This window comes from Gouania willdenowi, unplaced genomic scaffold, assembly GCF_900634775.1.
Source record: "Gouania willdenowi unplaced genomic scaffold, fGouWil2.1 scaffold_160_arrow_ctg1, whole genome shotgun sequence".
Classification (NCBI taxonomy): Eukaryota; Metazoa; Chordata; class Actinopteri; order Blenniiformes; family Gobiesocidae; genus Gouania; species Gouania willdenowi.
In genome coordinates, this window is record NW_021144910.1 from 58,817 (window position 1) to 78,228 (window position 19,412).

General features: G+C 41.9%; 1 protein-coding gene across 1 annotated transcript; it reads right to left on the reverse strand.

The window, feature by feature from the left end:
* Nucleotides 1–15,799: 15,799 nt before the first annotated feature.
* Nucleotides 15,800–18,347, reverse strand: LOC114458694 (zinc finger BED domain-containing protein 1-like). The gene is made up of 3 exons (XM_028441106.1): nt 18,057–18,347; nt 16,524–17,134; nt 15,800–16,330 (listed from the first exon to the last, which is right to left on the reverse strand). The coding sequence occupies exons 1-3, from the start codon at nt 18,322–18,324 to the stop codon at nt 15,911–15,913; spliced, it is 1,299 nt and encodes a 432-aa protein (XP_028296907.1). The 5' UTR covers nt 18,325–18,347; the 3' UTR covers nt 15,800–15,910.
* Nucleotides 18,348–19,412: the final 1,065 nt, after the last annotated feature.

Consider the following 19,412-nt stretch of genomic DNA (forward strand, 5'->3'; position numbering starts at 1 on the left):
TGGGGCCCGGGGTGCTTGGCTGGCTGGCCGGGCCGGTCCTGGCGGGGGTCTTTCGGGGCGGGTGGCGCGTGCCGCGCCCTTGCATACCTACTGGTACGGCCCCTGCTTGGGCAGTGCCCCGTGAGGCAGGGTGTCGGGGCCGGAATAGGGGGCCACATCCTGGCGAGGCGGTCTGGCTTGGCCCTTGGAGGGGGCCCTGGCTTTAAAAAAACTGAAGCTTGTGGCGCGGGCGGCATCAACAAAAGGTGATCTGGGGCGCCATGGGGGGCTAGGTTGCGGTGCCTGGGGGCCGGCGGGGAGACTCCCGGTGGCCCCCTGGTGCCTTATGCGGCTTGGGGTGTGGTCGTCCTCCCTGGGTGGGCTGCTCCTGGTGCTGCGTTCGTTCCGGGTCCCTCTGGCCTGGGGTCGGGTCCCTGCTGGCTCTGGGCTTGCCGGCGGGTGCCCGCCGGCTGCCCATTCGGCGTGGCTCTGGTCATCTGCTGGGCGTGGGCTTCGGCTCCTCCGCTGGGGTCTCGGGCAGGGAGTTCTCTGGGCCCTCCCCTCGGGGGGTTGGGCGCGGGGGCATGGGGGGGGGGTGGGGGGAGGATGGGCTGGGGGGTCTGGGGGTTGGGGGTTGGATCGGTGGCGTGGTGCGCTGGGTCCTTGGCTCCTTGGGGCTTTCTCGGGTGTGTATGGGGGGCAATGGCTGCCTCTCGGCCTCGGATCTTGGGGGCGTTCGGGGGGCTGCTTGGCCGTGGGGTGGTCGCCGGGGGCCCCTAGATTGCCCGCTCTTGCTGCTGGCCTGACTGCTTCCTCGGGCCCGGGGGAGGCTCGTGGGTTTTGCAGTGGCGGTTCTTGGAAATACATTTGTCATGGATGCACTGGCCTTGGGCTGTGGGATAACACTCATACTGGGCTCAACCATAGACACGTTGTTCCCAAATACCTGTTTTATGGAATTTCCACTCACTTCTTCCTCTGTTCACAGCCACCACCATTATTCCTAAGCCGCACACTGGTCACCAAACTGGCTTGATAACACAACAATAAGCACAATATACACAACCACAATTTCACATCGCATCACTTGAAACCTATCGACTACTCCCCACCCATTCCATTTCCTATCTTGTATCCCTCTTCCTTGTTAACTTCCCCACCCCCCTCCACCCCCTCACCTTGGTGTAACACTGCCCTCTCTTTTTTACATCCTCCCTTTAATAAAGTATTTCTTACCCTTCCCTAAGGAGGGCTGGTGATGGTCACAATTATGCAATGAAATAAATAAATTTATTTAATTGCAATAATAAAATATGCATGTCTGTTAAAAGATTGCACTTCTTGTAGTGTTAACCTTCGACAGCATGTGCAGACAAATTAAAAAAAAAAAAAAAAAAAAGAGAGTGGCAGCTGTGGGGGAGGAGGGGCTACTGTATGTGGGCGGGTCCTGAGGACTGTCCTTGTTGGCAGCTGGTATGACAGCACACTTATCTCTTACACCTGACCAAACATGGATTATACCAGAAGAAGATCAATAGAACAAAAACACGTTTCTATAAACATTGAAGCGATATCCATACATAAAGTGTCATTAAAAGGTTGGTTACCATGGTAACTGGTTTGTACCACTTCTGTTCAGTCTCTGTACAGCTGAACACTGGGAGAACAGATGTAATCCTCAGCTGGGAGTAGTGGGCCGTCTTGTACGGTAGAGCTGCCACGTGGCTGCACAAGGCTGTACCTGCCGCACAGGTGTACTGGTATCTCTGAATCTTCACTGGTTTTGAATCCCTGAGCACAATCTGTGAACAATAGCACATGTTAGTTAGAGAACAACATGTATTGGCTGTAAGTGTAATAATAGAAAGACAACGTTAAACTAGAATATTTGCATTTCCTGCAGAAAATGCAAGTGAGGATGCATGTGCTTGCACCCGTCGCACCGCAACTTGAAAAAAAATTGAATTTGTTGAGAAATATGAAAAAATTGAAATGAGTTGAAATAGGTTGAAAAGGTTGAAAAAGTTGAAAAAAGTTGAAAAGGTTAAAAAGGTTAAAAAGGTTAAAAAGGTTGAAAAAAATTAGCATTGGCAAAGCGTTAGCATTAGCATTGCGTTAGCATTAGCATTAGTATTAGCATTAGCATAAACATTAGCATTAAAATTAGCATTAAAATTAGCATTAACATTAACATTGCGCTAGCATTGTGTTAGCATTAGCATTGCGCTAGCATTGTGTTAGCATTAGCATTGCGCTAACATTAACATTGTGCTAGCATTAGCATTGCACTAGCAGTAGCGTTGCGCTAACATTTGCATTGTGCTAGCATTAGCATTGCGTTAGCATTAACATTGCGCTAGCATTAGCATTGCACTAGCATTAGCATTACGCTAGCATAAACATTGTGTTAGCATTGCGCTAGCATTAGCATTGCGCTAGCATTGTGTTAGCATTAACATTGCGCTAACATTAACATTGTGCTAGCATTAGCATTGCACTAACATTAGCATTGTGCTAGCATTAGCATTTCACTAGCATTAGCATTTCACTCGCATTAGCATTGTGCTAGCAATAGCATTGCGCTAGCATTAGCAATATGCTAGCATTAGCATTACGTTGGCATTGCGCTAACATTAGCATTGCACTAGCATTAGCATTAGCATTGCATTAGCATTGTGCTAGCGTTAGCATTGCGCTAGCATTAGCATTGCGCTAACATAAACATTATTCTAGCATTAGCATTGTGCTAGCATTAGCATTGCGCTAGCATTAGCATTGAACTAGCATTAGCATTGCGCTAGCATTAGCATTGTGTTAGCAATAGTATTGTGCTAGCAATAGTATTGTGCTAGCATTAGCATTGTGCTAGTTTTCCGCTAGCATTTGAATTGTGATAGCATTAGTTGAAAAGTTTGAAAAAATTTGAAAATGGTTGAAAAGTTTGAAAAAGGTTGAAAAGGTTGAAAAAAGTTAAAATGGGTTGAAAAGGTTGAAAAAAGTTAAAATGGGTTAAAAGGTTGAAAAGGTTGAAATGGGTTGAAAAAGTTAAAATGGGTTGAAAAGGTTGAAAAAAGTTAAAATGGGTTGAAAAGGTTGAAAAGGTTGAAATGGTTTGAAAAAGTTAAAATGGGTTGAAAAGGTTGAAAAAAGTTAAAATGGGTTGAAAAGGTTGAAAAAAGTTCAAATGGGTTGAAATGGGTTGAAAAGGTTGAAAGAAGTGTAAATGGGTTGAAAATGTTGAAAAAAGTTAAAATGGGTTGAACAAGTTAAAATGGGTTGAAAGGGTTGAAAGAAGTGTAAATGGGTTGGAGGTAGAAGCTGAACATGTTAAAGGTTGAATGGTTTGGATCAGTTAACACTAGCATGCCCAAGGTTTTCTTACTCCTGTTGCCCTGCCCAGAGGCCGCCAAATGACACTGATTTGCAACTCAGTGGGCCACCTCTGTTATGTAAATGCAGCCATTCGATCGGAATGTGCAGCTGGGCAGTGACAAACTTTGGGGGTTGGTGTAAATGATGGCCAGTGTTAAGAAACCAGTGTTTCTTCCACGTAGATGATGTTTGTTAATCCAAATAACATTATATGGAATTATTGGATAAGAATGGCCAAATTAATATGAGCCATGTGTGTTGTGATCAATTAATAAACCACAATAAATAAAATTAGAAAAAGAAAAACAGTAATAAAGCAACCAAGCTCCTGTTTCCTACTCCTGTATTTTCACTATTTACCTTTATTGTTTTTGTGCTTATAAATCAAATGTATTGTTGCTATTCATGGTAAAGCAAGATTTCCGAGTGTGAAAAGGACTGTTTGAGTTCTCACTTTAAAAAGGTAAATTCACGAGGTCCACCATTCACTAACCAGGTCCATGAATTATTTTATTAAGCTATTATTTTACAAATTTGAAGAAAGTGCACAAGATGCACAAAGAATCAATGCTTCAACAGGGAAAAACAATCTATATCTCTGTTTACACCATCAGTTATGCTGACATTATCCCTCTTGACCTTTGACCCAACTAAGACTCGCTGCTGTCTCTTGTAATACATTGCAACGAAGCCGGACAAGTTTGGTATCAAGTTCTGGGTGGCATGTGACCTTAAATCCAAGTATGTGTGCAAAATCATCCCATATCTTGGCAAAGACCCCAGTCGTCCACCTGGGGAGAGATTGTCTGAAAATGTGGTGATGAAGCTTATGGAACCGTTTATGGACAAAGGAAGAACTGTTACAACCGACAATTTTTTCACTTCATTGTCACTAGCACGTCGACTGCACAGCCGGAAGACCACCCTCCTTGGCTCAGTCAATAAGCTTCACCGGGAGCTTCCAGATTCAGCTAAAAAGAATTTGGCCCGTGAGGAATTCAGCACACAAGTGTTTTCAACCTCTGGTGCCACACTGACTGTTTATGTGCCCAAACGAAAGAAGACTGTCTGCCTCCTCAGTAGCGTGCACAGCGTGGTGGAGACTGAGGCTACTCGGAAAAAAAAGCCGAACACAGTCACCGACTACAACAGCATGAAATGCGGTGTGGATGTCATGGACCAGATGGTTCGAAAGTACACTGTGCGTTCAGGAACACGGCGTTGGCCAGTCGCTGTGTTTTACAACATGATTGACATTGCGGCGCTGAACGCACATGTGCTTTATCAGGCATGCACTGGGGTCAAGGAGAGAAGGGTGGACTTCTTGCTGGAGCTTGCAAATGAGCTTGCCCAGTCTCATATGGCAGCCAAGGAGGTGAATGAGCAAAACCTTCAGCAACAACCACCCACACCTGATGTGGGGAAAAGGGCATTGTGCCAGGTGAAGTGTTGCTGCAGGAAAAACCGTGCCACCAAGCGTTGTATGTATTGTGACAAGTTTGCATGTGGCAAATGCATAAAGGAGGTGTGGCAGTGCCAGAAATGTTCACAAAATCTCTATTAAATAAATTTCACCAAGAATGCAAACAAACTGTGTTGACGTCTCACTATTACTACTTACTACTTTCTGTTGCAAAAGTTGAAATATAAGTTGCAACCTCTATGTAGCTGCTGTATGGGAAACACAAAGGAGAATACAAAAGGTCTTTGTGTCCTGAACCAACCCAGCCACCCCCCCCCACCCTAGCTGAGGGGGGAGTAGTGGCCTCAGTAACATAACAATGGTCACAAGCTGAGTTGTTCACACCCGCCATCTGACACCAGCTTGGACTTTAAAGGTATAGGTGTCAAATGACACCTCTCTGGTCATGCTAGTGTTAAAGAATGGCTGGTGAGGGACATTTCCAATGTAAGTGGATGGGAGCAAAAAGTTGCCAGGGCAATAACTCAAAAAGTTGACAAGTTACAAATTATAAAAGCGATAGCATACGAGTCCGGAATTTTCTGAACAGTTTGACATCTTACATGTCAAAATCGGAAAAACAGTGTAGGAGTAAAAGCTTCTGACGAAAGAAGAAAAACATATAAGAATAATAAAGGTCACGGAATACAATAGTGATGATGCCATTGCATCCTCACTAATTAGTGACATTATGTTAGTAAACTTCTAAACTGTACAAAGTGAAACAGGAAAAAGTCTTATAAAAACTATTTATTTATAGTTAACCATGTAAAATATATATGTGTAATCTCACTTTACTTATTACATAGAAAAACACAAAATAAACATTCAATTGAAATTATAAGAACCCAGAACACAATCTAGTTTCTGTGAGAACCATTAATTTTACATTATTTCTAAATATAAAACCTCGGTACCTTAGGACAGTGGTTCACTAACTATATGTACCCATGGTACACCAAAGGACATGTAAAAATATTAAGTTACATCTATTGTATAACACATGTTATCACTCATATCATGTACAATATTTACCAATGTGCATAATTAATTATTAATGTCAAATAAAATGACAAGTGACAAAGACAACTATGATGCTAAGCTATTTAGCAGAGACTAAGCTAGTTATCCAAGGCTAAACTAGTTAGCAGAGATTAAGCTAGTTAGCAGAGGCTAAGCTAATTAGCAGAGGCTAAGCTAGTTAACAGAGACTAAGCTAGTTAGCAGAAGCTAACCCATTTAACAGAGATTAAGCTAGTTAGCAGAGACTAAGCTATTTAGCAGAGGCTAAGCTAGTTAGCAGAGACTAAGCTAGTTAGCAGAGGCTAAGCTAGTTAGCAGATACTAAGCTAGTTTGCAGAGGCAAAGCTAGTTAGCAGAGGCTAAGCTAATTAGCAGAGCCTACGCTAGTTAACAGAGACTAAGCTAGTTAGCAGAGACTAATCTATTTAGCAGAGGCTAAGCTAGTTAACAGAGACTAAGCTAGTTAGCAAAGGCTAAGCTAGTTAGCAGAGACTAAGCTAGATAGCAGAGGCTAAGCTAGTTAGCGGAGACTAAGCTAGTTAGCAGAGGCTAAGCTAGTTAGCAGAGACTAAACTAGTTAGCAGAAGCTAAGCCATTTAGCAGAGATTAAGCTAGTTAGCAGAGACTAAGCTATTTAGCAGAGGCTAAGCTAGTTAGCAGAGACTCAGCTAGTTAGCAGAGGCTAAGCTAGTTAGCAGAGACCCAGCTAGTTAGCAGAGGCAAAGCTAGTTAGCAGAGGCTAAGCTAATTAGCAGAGCCTACGCTAGATAGCAGAGGCTAATCTAGTTAGCGGAGACTAAGCTAGTTAGCAGAGGCTAAGCTAGTTAGCAGAGACTAAGCTAGTTAGCAGAAGCTAAGTCATTTAGCAGAGATTAAGCTAGTTAGCAGAGACTAAGCTATTTAGCAGAGGCTAAGCTAGTTAGCAGAGACTAAGCTCATTAACAGAGACTAAGCTAGTTAGCAGAGGCTAAGATAGCTAGCAGAGACTAAGCTAGTTAGCAGAGGCTAAGCTAGTTAGCAGAGACTAAGCTAGTTAGCAGAAGCTAAGCTATTTAGCAGAGATTAAGCTAGTTAGCAGAGACTAAGCTATTTAGCAGAGGCTAAGCTAGTTAGCGGAGACTAAGCTAGTTAGCAGAGGCAAAGCTAGTTAGCAGAGGCTAAGCTAATTAGCAGAGCCTACGCTAGTTAACAGAGACTAAGCTAGTTAGCAGAGACTAATCTATTTAGCAGAGGCTAAGCTAGTTAACAGAGACTAAGCTAGATAGCAGAGGCTAAGCTAGTTAGCGGAGACTAAGCTCATTAACAGAGACTAAGCTAGTTAGCAGAGGCTAAGCTAGCTAGCAGAGGCTAAGCTAGTTAGCAGAGACTAAGTTAGTTAGCAGAAGCTAAGCTATTTAGCAGAGATTAAGCTAGTTAGCATAGACTAAGCTATTTAGCAGAGGCTAAGCTAGTTAGCAGATACTAAGCTAGTTTGCAGAGGCAAAGCTAGTTAGCAGAGGCTAAGCTAATTAGCAGAGCCTACGGTAGTTAACAGAGACTAAGCTAGTTAGCAGAGACTAATCTATTTAGCAGCGGCTAAGCTAGTTAACAGACACTAAGCTAGTTAGCAAAGGCTAAGCTAGTTAGCAGAGACTAAGCTAGATAGCAGAGGCTAAGCTAGTTAGCGGAGGCAAAGCTAGTTAGCAGAGGCTAAGCTAGTTAGCAGAGGCTAAGCTAGGTAGCAGAGGCTAAGCTAGCTAGCAGAGACTAAGCTAGTTAGCAGAGACTAAGCTAGTTAACAGAGACTAAGCTAGTTAGCAGAGGCTAAGCTAGTTAGCAGAGGCTAACGATATCAATATTATTCAGATGAATAAATAAATGTGTTTATCACAGATTCATAGAGCAATAAACCATCATTTTACTGACTTTATCGATGGACCCCAAAAATCTCTCCTTTATTCCCCCTCATAGATGGTCCTGTCTCCACATGACTGTTCTTCAATGTTCATGTCTGTGTTCAACCACCTTCAGCTACAGTGGGGGTCCCCGCTCTATGGAACCTTTATTTTGGGAACCACTGGTCTACAGTACATTCAGAGCTGTTTATGGATGTCAGTCCACAGTTCCTCTTTATCACCAACTGTCCAGATATCCACTACATTCTGTGCAATGTGCTTTAATGTGTGTGCAAGCATTTACAAACATAAGTCCCCTCATAATGATCCTATAGTAATCTGATTACCTACAGGCAAATATCCAATACTTACGTAACCTTAGCACATGCAGTTAGACGCCATATTCTCACAAATCTCCCTTTTCTCCCAATCACAGACAGGGAGAAACCCACGTGTAATGAAAATGAAAAGAGTTACAAAAATGTCACCAGGTGCCAAACAGGCAAAAAGTGCTGACTCAGTCTCCTCTCTTATGAAGCCCAACAGATCAAATACAAGCTTTTCTCACTGTATTTACAGTGTGTTGCTTAGACTGTGTCGCTAATCTCTACTTCTCTTTATTTTCAGGAATGAGTACGGCTCCAGAAGTTGTCGTGGCAACCCACTGTGGCCTTAGGGTTTTTGTCCTTTCTCTGATCACCAACAAGGTATCACACACCTGAGACATGAATCAATGAGTTGATGTTGAAGTGTGTGTTGAACTGATGAAGGGATTCATCAGTGACACAATAGTAGACCAATAGGCCTGGACCTATAAAGAAGGATCAGGTCCAGCTTAAATCTGGACCTATAAAGACTAACTGGTGTCTTCCATAAGAGAGATGATCAATTCATGCCAGTGTAGGAAACTAAACCCCAAGTTGATCTGACTTAGAACATTTGGCTTCACCAGTCAGTGAAGTCGAGGAGTCTGATGCCTACTGTGAAATGCAAACGTGCCCCAAAGGGGGCCTTCTCCCCTTCCTGCCGAACAAAGCACAGGAGAATCCAAGGACAGTCTTCCTCCTGTTATCACCTCTCTGCGACCTTACGATCAAAAGGGAAACAGCCAGTCAATGTCTACATGCTAAGTTTTCAAACTCTGGGCTCCGACCCCCTGCAGATGCTGCCACCTCTCGAACCCACACCAATGGTTACACAGGACGATGGAATAACCCAGTTCTCCCGCTCAAGGGAGAACAAAGCATTTGTATTATGACTGAAAAGTTACAAATGAAAACATTATTGGAATGATTTCTACTGAAATTGAAATTGCAAATGTGTCTGCACTCGTTTCATGTAATTTAATAACAACAGAATGCTATTTTAAAGTGTTTATCATTTAAAAGTGCTTAAAAATACCAGAAAACATCACAAAAGTTAGAGTGAGGTATCTACTGCAACCCTATAGTTAAGAAGAGGCATAACATGATGTTTGTCATTTATGTTCATGAGTAATTACGAGTAAAATGCATTAATTAGTTCCTAAAGTGATTCTAGGCTATTTCCTAGTCGTGTTTGGTATCAAACTCTTTCATTATAGATGATATTTCAAGATATGATGTTGAAAAGATGTTTTGAAATATGTGGAATTAATTATTAGGCATTCTTTTATGTTTAGAACCATCCCTTTTGTCGTCTGTCCCTGTCTTACACACACACACTTGAGACACACCCACAAGCTGAAAGCAGGGACAGTGACCAATCACCGACATGATCACAGAATGATCAACCAAAACGCCTCCTCCAAGAGGCGTCCACAAACTCCTTTTTAAAAAAAAGACGCGCGTTCCTAACTTCAGTTTTTGGACGCGGGCGTTCATGCTCACACGTGTCCCTCATGTTCCAGTCTTTCATTTCATTTTTCTTTTATTTGTAGTTGCATCAGTTAGACTTTTAAGAACCTTCCTCGCAGTGAAAGCCTAAGACGCAAAGGAACGTGCCTGAAAGCCGACCTTCCGACATCTGACTCGTGGACCAAACCGTGGTCCCTCTTAGTCTGAAACCGGCTGCGATCATCCCAGAAGGGGTGTGGATCGGCCAATAGAATCACTGCTGTTTAACGAAACAGACCTCAAAGGCGGCACGCCAGCGCAGCGATACTGCTACACAGACGTTGTTCCTGCAAACCCAGAACGTCTCCAGGTCCAACCAGACTGCATCTCAAGGTATGGACCAGTGAACAATGGACCAGCAGAACTGACTCACTTAAACTACAATACAACCTCATTCAATACATCCTCATACTTACATTTCACTCACAATACACCACATATGTTTGTCCGTCTCCCCGTCTGTCTTCCCTCTTTGTTTTTATTTTATTCTTTGATTTTATGATCTTATTATTCGAATATGTATCCTGCATTTTTATTCAATATTTAGTAGACGAGCATTCTCTTAGCATAGTGATTTCACGTTATTACATATAATCCTCACTTTTATTAGCCTAGAAATGCATTTTATCATGATTTAATTATCCCATTTCAATTGATATTTTGACTGTGTTAATTGTTGACTTTTGAATAAAAGGTTAAACATAATCTTTGATTCTTCTGATTCATTAAAGCTGTGACTATGGTGTAGATTTGCTGGTAGAATTCACTTTTCCCTGGTTTCACATTGATGAGTTTAGTCTAAAAACTTAGACATATTTCTCCTGTTAAAAGGAGTGGCACCCCGCAAATTTGAAGTAATATTAATAATCATAATTAATATTCTTAGTTATCTAACCCATTAATAATAACTCATCTCCTCCTACATTATTTCTGACACCTCCAGATGGGAACAGCTGAAGCCATGAACACAGCGTTAATGAATAACCATTGAAATCAAAGCCGGTCTAAAAAACTGAACACTCCGGTTGCCAGATTGGGTCGAAAGCCGCCGAGCCCCGACCAATGTTGTATTCTAAGCAAAGCCGCCGCGCTAATGCTTAGAAACTGAATAAATAAGACCGCCGTGTCTTCATGTTTTAAAGCGCTATTGTTATGAAAGGCCGCCGCGCCAAAAGAAAAAGTTAAAATTAATCACTGCGCCGTCAGTGACTGTGACGTCAGAGGTAAACAGTAAGTTGCCAGAATCGGGAAAAACCCGTATAAAAGGAAAAGATACACAGAGACATTGCAAACTAGGACTTTGCTACCCCGAAGAGCTCTGAAACTCTGGTATCTGCCGACGCAAACAAAGAGTAAGTCGTCTGAATCTTCCGTTCCTTAAAACAGACAAGCTATCGTTGTATTAGCTCATGTTAGCTCATTGTGGTTGGAACACGTGTGTAAGCTCCAGAAAGCGGAAGCAAGTGTGTCAAGCCACCGTTCATACACAAAGACAGGCCTTCCTGTCCCTTTTTGAGACGCGACTGCCCCTCGTGGCGAGCTCGCGAATAACAGGCTAACGAGAGCCTCAGCATAGCAGCAGAAACCTGCTAATAAGCGGTTAGCATCCAGCTAACACAACGCGCCCGGTGAGGCTTTAAACACATTTAAGTTACAGTGTGTCTTTTAGACACATTTTGCTTGACAACTGTGCATCGATACAGCTGTCTTTACCGTAATTTTGCGGAAATCGTGTGGTTTTAAATGTGCTCATTTGATTTCGTCATCTCACAGAAACACACGCACGCGCACGCACGCGCACACGCACACACACACAAGGCTCATAACTAAACGGAAGTTAAGCCATTAAAAGGGTAATCTTATTAAAACTAAGATAACTCATTTAAATACAATTGACGCACTAAAATCAAGGTTTAACAAGATTTAAACCAATTTGGAAAAAATAATTAAACTAAAACAGTTTAAATAAATAAATTAATGATTAAAGTAAAATACACATTTTACTAAATGATTAATCCAGTGTGATTAAAATGAAATCAATTTGATTAAAAACAATTAAATTGAATAGGAAGTTAATTAAATGAAAGCAACTAATTTAAGAAGGATTTATTAATTAAAATGAGTTTAATGAAAGTTAAACCAGTTTTAATTAAGGTAATTAAATTCAACACAACCGAATTTAAACACAAACCATTCTTAAAAATCAACCTAAAGGAAATTACAACTGAAATAAAAACTGATAAATTAAAACAGAATTTAATTAATTAAAATTAACATTTATTGATTACAATAAATTCAATAGGATTTGAATTTAATTTCAAAATTTTTTTATTTTTTTTATTTATTTTTTTTCTCTTTCTTTTTCCAATTGATTAAAAACACCTGATTAATCTAAGGAAACTGAATCAAGGTAAAGCTAATTTAAACGAAAGTTTAAATTAATTGAGGAAAACATTTATTGATTAAAATAAATACAATAGGATTTGAATTTAATTTCAATAAAAACGTTTTTTTTAATTGATTAAAAATACCTGTTGATTAATTCAACGAAATTGAATTAAAGTAAAGTTAATTTAAATAAAAGTCTTAAATCATTAAGAACAAATCTTGAATGAGTAAGAACAATTGTTTAAATTAAACACTCACACCAAACTTTTTCAAGTTTACCACTCAGTTTTTATTTACCAAACAGTGAATTGCTAAGAACAAACAAAAAAAGATAAAACAATTTACTACCATTGTAATTTTTGAACTTTATTTGAAAAATTAGTTGAAATTTTGAAATTCTTTAGAGTTCTTCGTACAATTTTGACCCACAACAAATCAACATGTCTGTCTCGTCAGGAGACCACACCGCCGAAAACTTGGAATTCCTACTCGATGAAATTCTAGGCGACCAAAAATCTACTATCAATGCCAAAATAAAAGCGCATCCCCCTCAAGACCTCGCACGCCTCATAGCAGATTACGTCACAATCGCTGCTGAGAAAAAACTGAAAGACAAAGAGCTTGTGAAACACCTTGCATGCATAATAGCCGCATTCTCCGCCCAGTTAAAACACAAACAAGATAGGGTTAAAATCCTCGAGAGCAAACGCGACGCTCAACTCGAGGCCATCGAGGAATGCGAAGCCCGCTGCGCGCACATTACGGCCCAGTATGAAGAAACACGTGAAGAAAATTAATTGCTCCAAATGCGTGTGAGTTACCTAGAAAAAGCGGAAGATCAAGTGGATCAATTAATCACTGAGAATAAAGAATTACAAAAATCCAAAGTGCGACTCGGAGACAAGATACGCGTTCTCGAACATGATTTTGACACCACAACCCGGGAATTAGATGCACAACTACAAGAGTCAAATGATGGGAAGAAACTCCTCCTTGAGGCAGAAGGGGCGATGAAAGCCTCAAAAGCCAAAACTAAACTGCTTTCTAAGGAATTAGACGCAGAACGAGAGAGGGTTAATGACTTATTACAACAAGTAGCTGACGGTAAAGTAGCTACTGCTAAGGTTCAACGACAACTGAACCTCACCAGGAGAGAGCTCCTAGACGCAAGACGTGAGCTCGGGCAGGCTCTCTCATCATTGTCAATGTCGGAGGCCGATGGCGATCTTGACTCCGACGGTGAAGACGCAACTCGACAAATCCTGCGCACCACCGACCCACCGGTACGGCCGCAGCGCCAAAGGAGACCCAGGATTGCCTCCGCGGACCCTCCTATTGACGGCGGACCGACGCCCACCAAGCCCTCTAATAGCAATCGACCGTCCAACCGCGACCTGGATAAAATCGCCAGAAACATTCCGAGATTCGAACCAAAGTTCGACGAACCCCAAAATGCTAGAGCATTTTTGAGAGACATTGATTTTTATCTAAAAACTTATCCAATGGCTAATGTTGAAGATAAAATCTACCTAATCAAAGCAACCTCGAGCAGGCTTGTTAATGATTTCATTGAACGTCAACTACCTCAGGTCAGAAATGATTACACAACGCTGTGCCGCCTCATGGTGGATGAATTCTCTGACGCACTTCATCAAACAGGTTTTGACTATGCCCACACCATTAAACAGGGGAAAAACGAATCACCCCAACAATATTACCACACCTTGCTACAGGCATACTTTGGTAATCGCAACGACCCAGGTATGGAGGAAGAAGAACAGTTCAAAAAACTGTTCCTCAGAAACCTTCATCAACACACGAGCACCCATCTCGGCGTCGCGGCAGATCCCTATAACATGTCCAGTAAGAAACTTCGCGATCTTGCAATCAGAGGCTTCCTCTTGTACAAACAAAATTCGGCAAAATCCACACCTCGCGAAATGTTCCCGGTAACGAATAACTCCCACTCACTCCAACTGGAAGGCATTCAAAAGAAACTCATCGTTCCTCAAGAGCATCCACCGCAAGCACCACAGACCCCTCCGCGGTACACCCAGCAACAGTACCATGGTACGAGACCAAAACATTACCAAAATAGAGCCAATAACCGCGGCTACGCTCCAAGGCAAAACTTTCAACACCAAAATTTTCGCCCTAACCAAAACTATCCGGATCGCCGACCGCGACCACCGTGGTATGATTACGACCGTTCTGACCAGTGGAAAAGACACGACAACGACCGCCGAACACCTCCACTCAGAAACGAACACTCAAAACCTCGGTATCACAAAAATAATCAAAGGTCATACGACCAGCAGCCAAACAGATCAATATCAGACGATGAATCTAATGAAATAGAAAGTTTAGAAATTAGGTTATCTAACCAAATCACTAAAGAAATGGCATCCATCAAGAAAATGGTCGAACAGATGAGAGATGATGAAATCAATAGAAAGCAAAAACAATCAAAACGCAAATATGACGATGATCCGCCTAGTGCTGTCTTGCTGGTGCAAACACATGCACCAAACCACCCTTTTTCCGGAGGACATCAGTCCATTGAGGGTGAACCACCAATTCACCAATTCTTGTGCGACCTCTACGAAAGCGGAATCGCCCGAAAATTTTACATATCAGCCACTTTAGAAAGTGTGCTCACTAACGAAGCCTTACTTGACACAGGAGCAGACATATCCCTCATGTCCGCCCAACTGTTCAATGAGCTGCGGAGCCTAGCACAGGACAACCTTAAGTTGACACTCCAAGAGTGCCACCTCGACATAGAACCCTACGGCGACAACGCCACCGTTATCACGAAGAAGGCTCTCGTACAAGTCACCATAGGTCAGCTGACTCTGGTGCACCCGTTTTACATCTCAGACCACAACCAGATTCCCCTTCTCATAGGTATCGATCTGCTCAACCGATTTGAGCCCCTGATCGACTTTCAAAATCTGAAAATCTGGGCACAAGTCAGGCAGCCACTGCCGCAGCAGCATGACTCACCCGACGGAGTTCAGTGCTACCAACTGAACCACCCTCAGGCTCTAAAGAAGACCCCCAGCCGGTCTCCGGCCCAAATGCGTCCGGCTACTAAAACCGTAGACCGTACTCTAACGACCAGAAGTACCTCCCTGTGCGTGCCAACCAACAACCCCCTCGCTACCGATGGTCTTGCGTTTCAGAACCAACACATCAACGATGCTCTCGCCAAACAGGGAGGGGGCGCTATCAGGGACACCCTGGTCCTTTGACCCACCCAAGCTCGCTGAGCCCCACCCGTTGTCAGTGAATGCTATTACGCACTCTCGTGCGGCTGCCGAGACCGTCGCCTAGGGCTGCTCGATTATGGCAAAAATCATAATCACGATTATTTTGATTGATATTGTAATCACGATTATTAAAGACGATTATTCATTGATTTGAGAAAAAGCATTTATTGATCTTTTAACTCTGGTATTTCTTTTAACACCATAAGCTTGAAGTGAAAAACAAGAAAAATGCAAATAATTAAGATAAAAAATATATTGATAAAATGAATTAAATAATATGTAAAAAATAAAAAATAAACACTATCCCAGACTTAAAGTATTATACACTGAAACAAAATTACTTTACCATAAAAAAAATTCCAACTCCAACTATGGTGTAATGCACTTGCTACAACAACCTTACCTAGTACTGCAAAAAACACTGTCGTATTAATCAGTATATTAACGATATAACAGTTAACAAATTAAAACTATATTTGAGGTAAAGGCACACCCTTTTGGCCAAAATTAGTCTTAACAAGAATAAACGAACTGAATCGTACTCACAAGAAAAATCAGCTGCCAAAACTTATTTTTAAACTCTTTTTAAAAACAAAACAACAGTAGTTGGCACCTAGTCCCATACTCCCTCATCCAGGCTCCCTGCAATCTGACACCTACAACCTCTTAAAGGTTTTTAGCCAGGAACACCAGTCTGTTAACTTGGTCTGGTTTCAGGGATGAGCGCAGGCAGGTGACGACATTACCACCTGTACTGAAAACCCTCTCTGACGAGGCACTTGTGGCTGGAATACAAAGATATTTCCTTGCCAGGTTGGAGAGCCGTGGGTAGAACTTCTGGGATACCTTCCACCACTCTAGTGGGTCCGCCTCAGTGTCCAGTGTCCCTGCCTGAAGGTAGGACTGTAGCTCAAAAGCTATGGCCTTGTCCTGGTCCTGGTCCGGTTGCAAAGCAGCGGATCTTGGAGCTGTGCCTTCAATGACCGGCTTGAAGAAGCTGCCCAGGGCTTTCTTCTTTCGTGCACCACCAGCAGCGGTGGCGTCAGTGTCATCAGCAGGAGTCACTGCTCTCTCAGGGGCCTTCTCCTGGGAAAAGGAGGAGGAGAATATTGTGAAGAGAAATGATTAAAATGTTTAATCTGACTAAATGGTTATGTCTATTCACAACTAGAAATAATAAAGTATAACTTAAACGACTTTTGTTTACATTAAATTACATTGTATTTACTGGTTGTTATTAGTACCATAGCATTGTTATTATTATTATAATTATAATTACCATGACAGCCTTCATCTCAGATGACAGTCTTTCTTCAATTGACCCATGCTTGTCTTCACTCACATATGTGAGCTTGAACCTTGGGTCCAGGGCTGAAGCCATGTCCAACAGCTCTTGTGTTGGTGCATCATCATATTTCTCATTGAGATAGCCCACGATCTTCTTCTTGATACACTTTGCAAGGTCTGTGTCGTCCTCCTGCACAGCCAATATGGATGTGTTGAAAAGGTGGAGAGTTGGCTTGACAAAAGACACACTCACATATTGCTCCCCAGAAAGTGCATCGGTAAATTCAACGAGAGGGCTTAGTGACTTGTTGATGGCCTCCAGTACATCGATGTCCTGCCATGAGGGGGTGAGGTGTCTGTTTCTTGTGTCGTTGTAGAGGACCTCTGCAATGGCCTTCTGCTGCTCTAGGACCCTGCCAATCATAGCCTGCCGAGACCCCCACCTCGTTGGACACTCCGTCGTAAGAGAGTGTTCAGGCAAATTCAGCCTCTTCTGTACATCTGTCAGCTCCCTTTTTTTTTTCCAACTGTAGGAGAAGGCACTGACCAGTTTTTTGCAGACCCCCATTGCACGGCCAATCCTGTGGTCCTTCATTGCATTCTCTAAAAGTACAATAAATATAAACATTTATCATCATTACCATCATCATAATCTTCATCAATGTATCAATAGGCTGGGAAATATGAATTATTATTAGGAATTAAATACATTATCGTGTGTGTGATAGATGGATAGATAGATAGCTAACATGATATATTCTACATCCTAGGTTCCCAAAGTGGGGAACGCAAATTGTCATAGAGGGTATGTGAATAAAAAAAATAAAAAATGGAAACTAGAATATAAATCGACCAGCAGTCAGGAGCCTCCATGCTTTGCCACAAATTACACATTAGCTGATGTAAGACAACCCATGGTTACAGAATATTATTATTATTTAATTTATTATTATTATTATATATTATTCAGAGACACATTTCACTGTAGGGCTACATTGTTTATTAAATCAGTGGTTCCCAACTTTTTTGGGTTGTGACCCCATTTTAATCTCCAGAGACTTTTTTCTTTCTTTCTAGAATTAGCTTTTGATAATGTTTATTGTTTGTTTTTTATTCTGCAATTTATTTTGAACTAGATTTATATTTGAGAAAGTGAAAGTATACAATACAGTTTAAGATTGTTGTGTGATGTTAAAATTTGAAAAATAATAATTATAACATTTTTAAAAATACATTGATATTCAGCTTTGTTTTTTTTTTTATCATTATAAACTATTAGACTTTTCAGGGGACCCCATTTGAATTCCAGGCGACCCCACATGGGGTCCTGACCCCAAAGTTGGAAAAAAACTGCATTTCATTATTATAATTTTTAAGTGTGCAGAAGTAGGGGCTACATGGTTTAAGATTACATGTCTGAAGGGGTACGGGACTGTGAAAAGTTTGAGAACCACTGTTGTACATGATTTGTTTAGTTATTAATAAATTGCATCACACAATCAGGAGAAGGAAACCTACTACTCACCTATGGCCAAGTGGAGTCTGTGCCCGAAGCACTGCAGCCTCATCCACCCATTGAGTTCAGCTGCCAGCTTCATATTTGAGGCATTGTCTGTTGTGATACAGACGAGTTTCTCTTCGTTCAAGTCCCATGCAGCCATCGCTTGCCTCAGGCCATCGGCTATATTTTGCCCTGTGTGGTCTTCGGGGAAAAAAGCCGTTTGGAGACAATTCGTCTTTATGGTGAAATCCGCGTCGATGTAATGAAGTGTGAGGCTAATATATGGCTCCATGGTGCGGCTCGACCATAGGTCCGTTGTGGTGGCAAAATATACTGCTCTTGACACTTCTTTTGCAACTTTTCCACGACATTCGTCATAAAGTGCAGGCAGCGCAATTCTGCTAAAATGGTGACGTGATGGTAACACATACCGCTTGTCCATTGTGTTCATCAGTTTAATGAACCCTGGGTCGTTAACGGTGTTAATAGGGCTCATGTCTTTGGCAATCATGTATGTGACTGCATCAGTTATTTCTTTATGCCTGCGGGAGCTGGGTGGATATGTGGTGGCATTATAAAGCGTGTCCTTAATTGAGGACTGCGTGGCGGTGGCAGGAGTCGAGGAGCTTTTCATTTTTGAGTTTTGTTCCTTCACTGCTTGGTCATATATTATTCTGTGTGTGGACTTTAAATGGTTAAATAAATTGGTTGTGTTTCCTTGAGGTGCAGACACTGTCGCGTGACATATCTTGCACAATATCTTAGTTTGTTCCGAGTCAGACTCCTCAAAACCGAAGTGTTTCCACACCACAGAATTCACTTTTCCTTTCTTCACGACCAAAGGCTCCCTTTCTGCCATCTTCTACCGTCTCCTTCCGCAAGATTTTTCTAAACACTCACTTGCACCGGGGACTGGGAAGGGGCGGGGCGGAGTGCACAGTTGGAAGGGTCGCTGCATTTACCACACAAGACGCGCCGTGCGGGCGGCAGAATGATCGTTTCATAACGATTATCTTGTTTTTGTAATCGAGGGCAGCCAAAATCGAAATCGAAATCGAAATTCAATTAATCGCCCAGCCATATCTCAAGGTATGGACCAGTGAACAATGGACCAGCAGAACTGACTCACTTAAACTACAATACAACCTCATTCAATACATCCTCATACTTACACTTCACTCACAATCCACCACATATGTTTGTCCGTCTCCCCCCGTCTGTCTTCCCTCTTTGTTTTGATTTTATTCTTTGATTTTATGATCTTATTATTCGAATATGTATCCTGCATTTTTATTCAATATTTAGTAGACTAGCATCCTCCTAGATTAGTGATTTCACTTTATTACATATAATCCTCACTTTTATTAGCCTAGAAATGCA

What these genes read in the sequence shown, in the direction of transcription:
- LOC114458694 (XM_028441106.1), bottom strand. Translation starts at nt 18,324, where the DNA reads ATGGAGCCATATATTAGCCTCACACTTCATTACATCGACGCGGATTTC. An exon ending in CAGACTCCACTTGGCCATAG is followed by an intron (nt 17,135 to 18,056) that starts GTGAGTAGTAGG and finishes TTGTACTTTTAG; the next exon opens with AGAATGCAATGAAGGACCAC. An exon ending in CTGAGATGAAGGCTGTCATG is followed by an intron (nt 16,331 to 16,523) that starts GTAATTATAATT and finishes TCCTTTTCCCAG; the next exon opens with GAGAAGGCCCCTGAGAGAGC.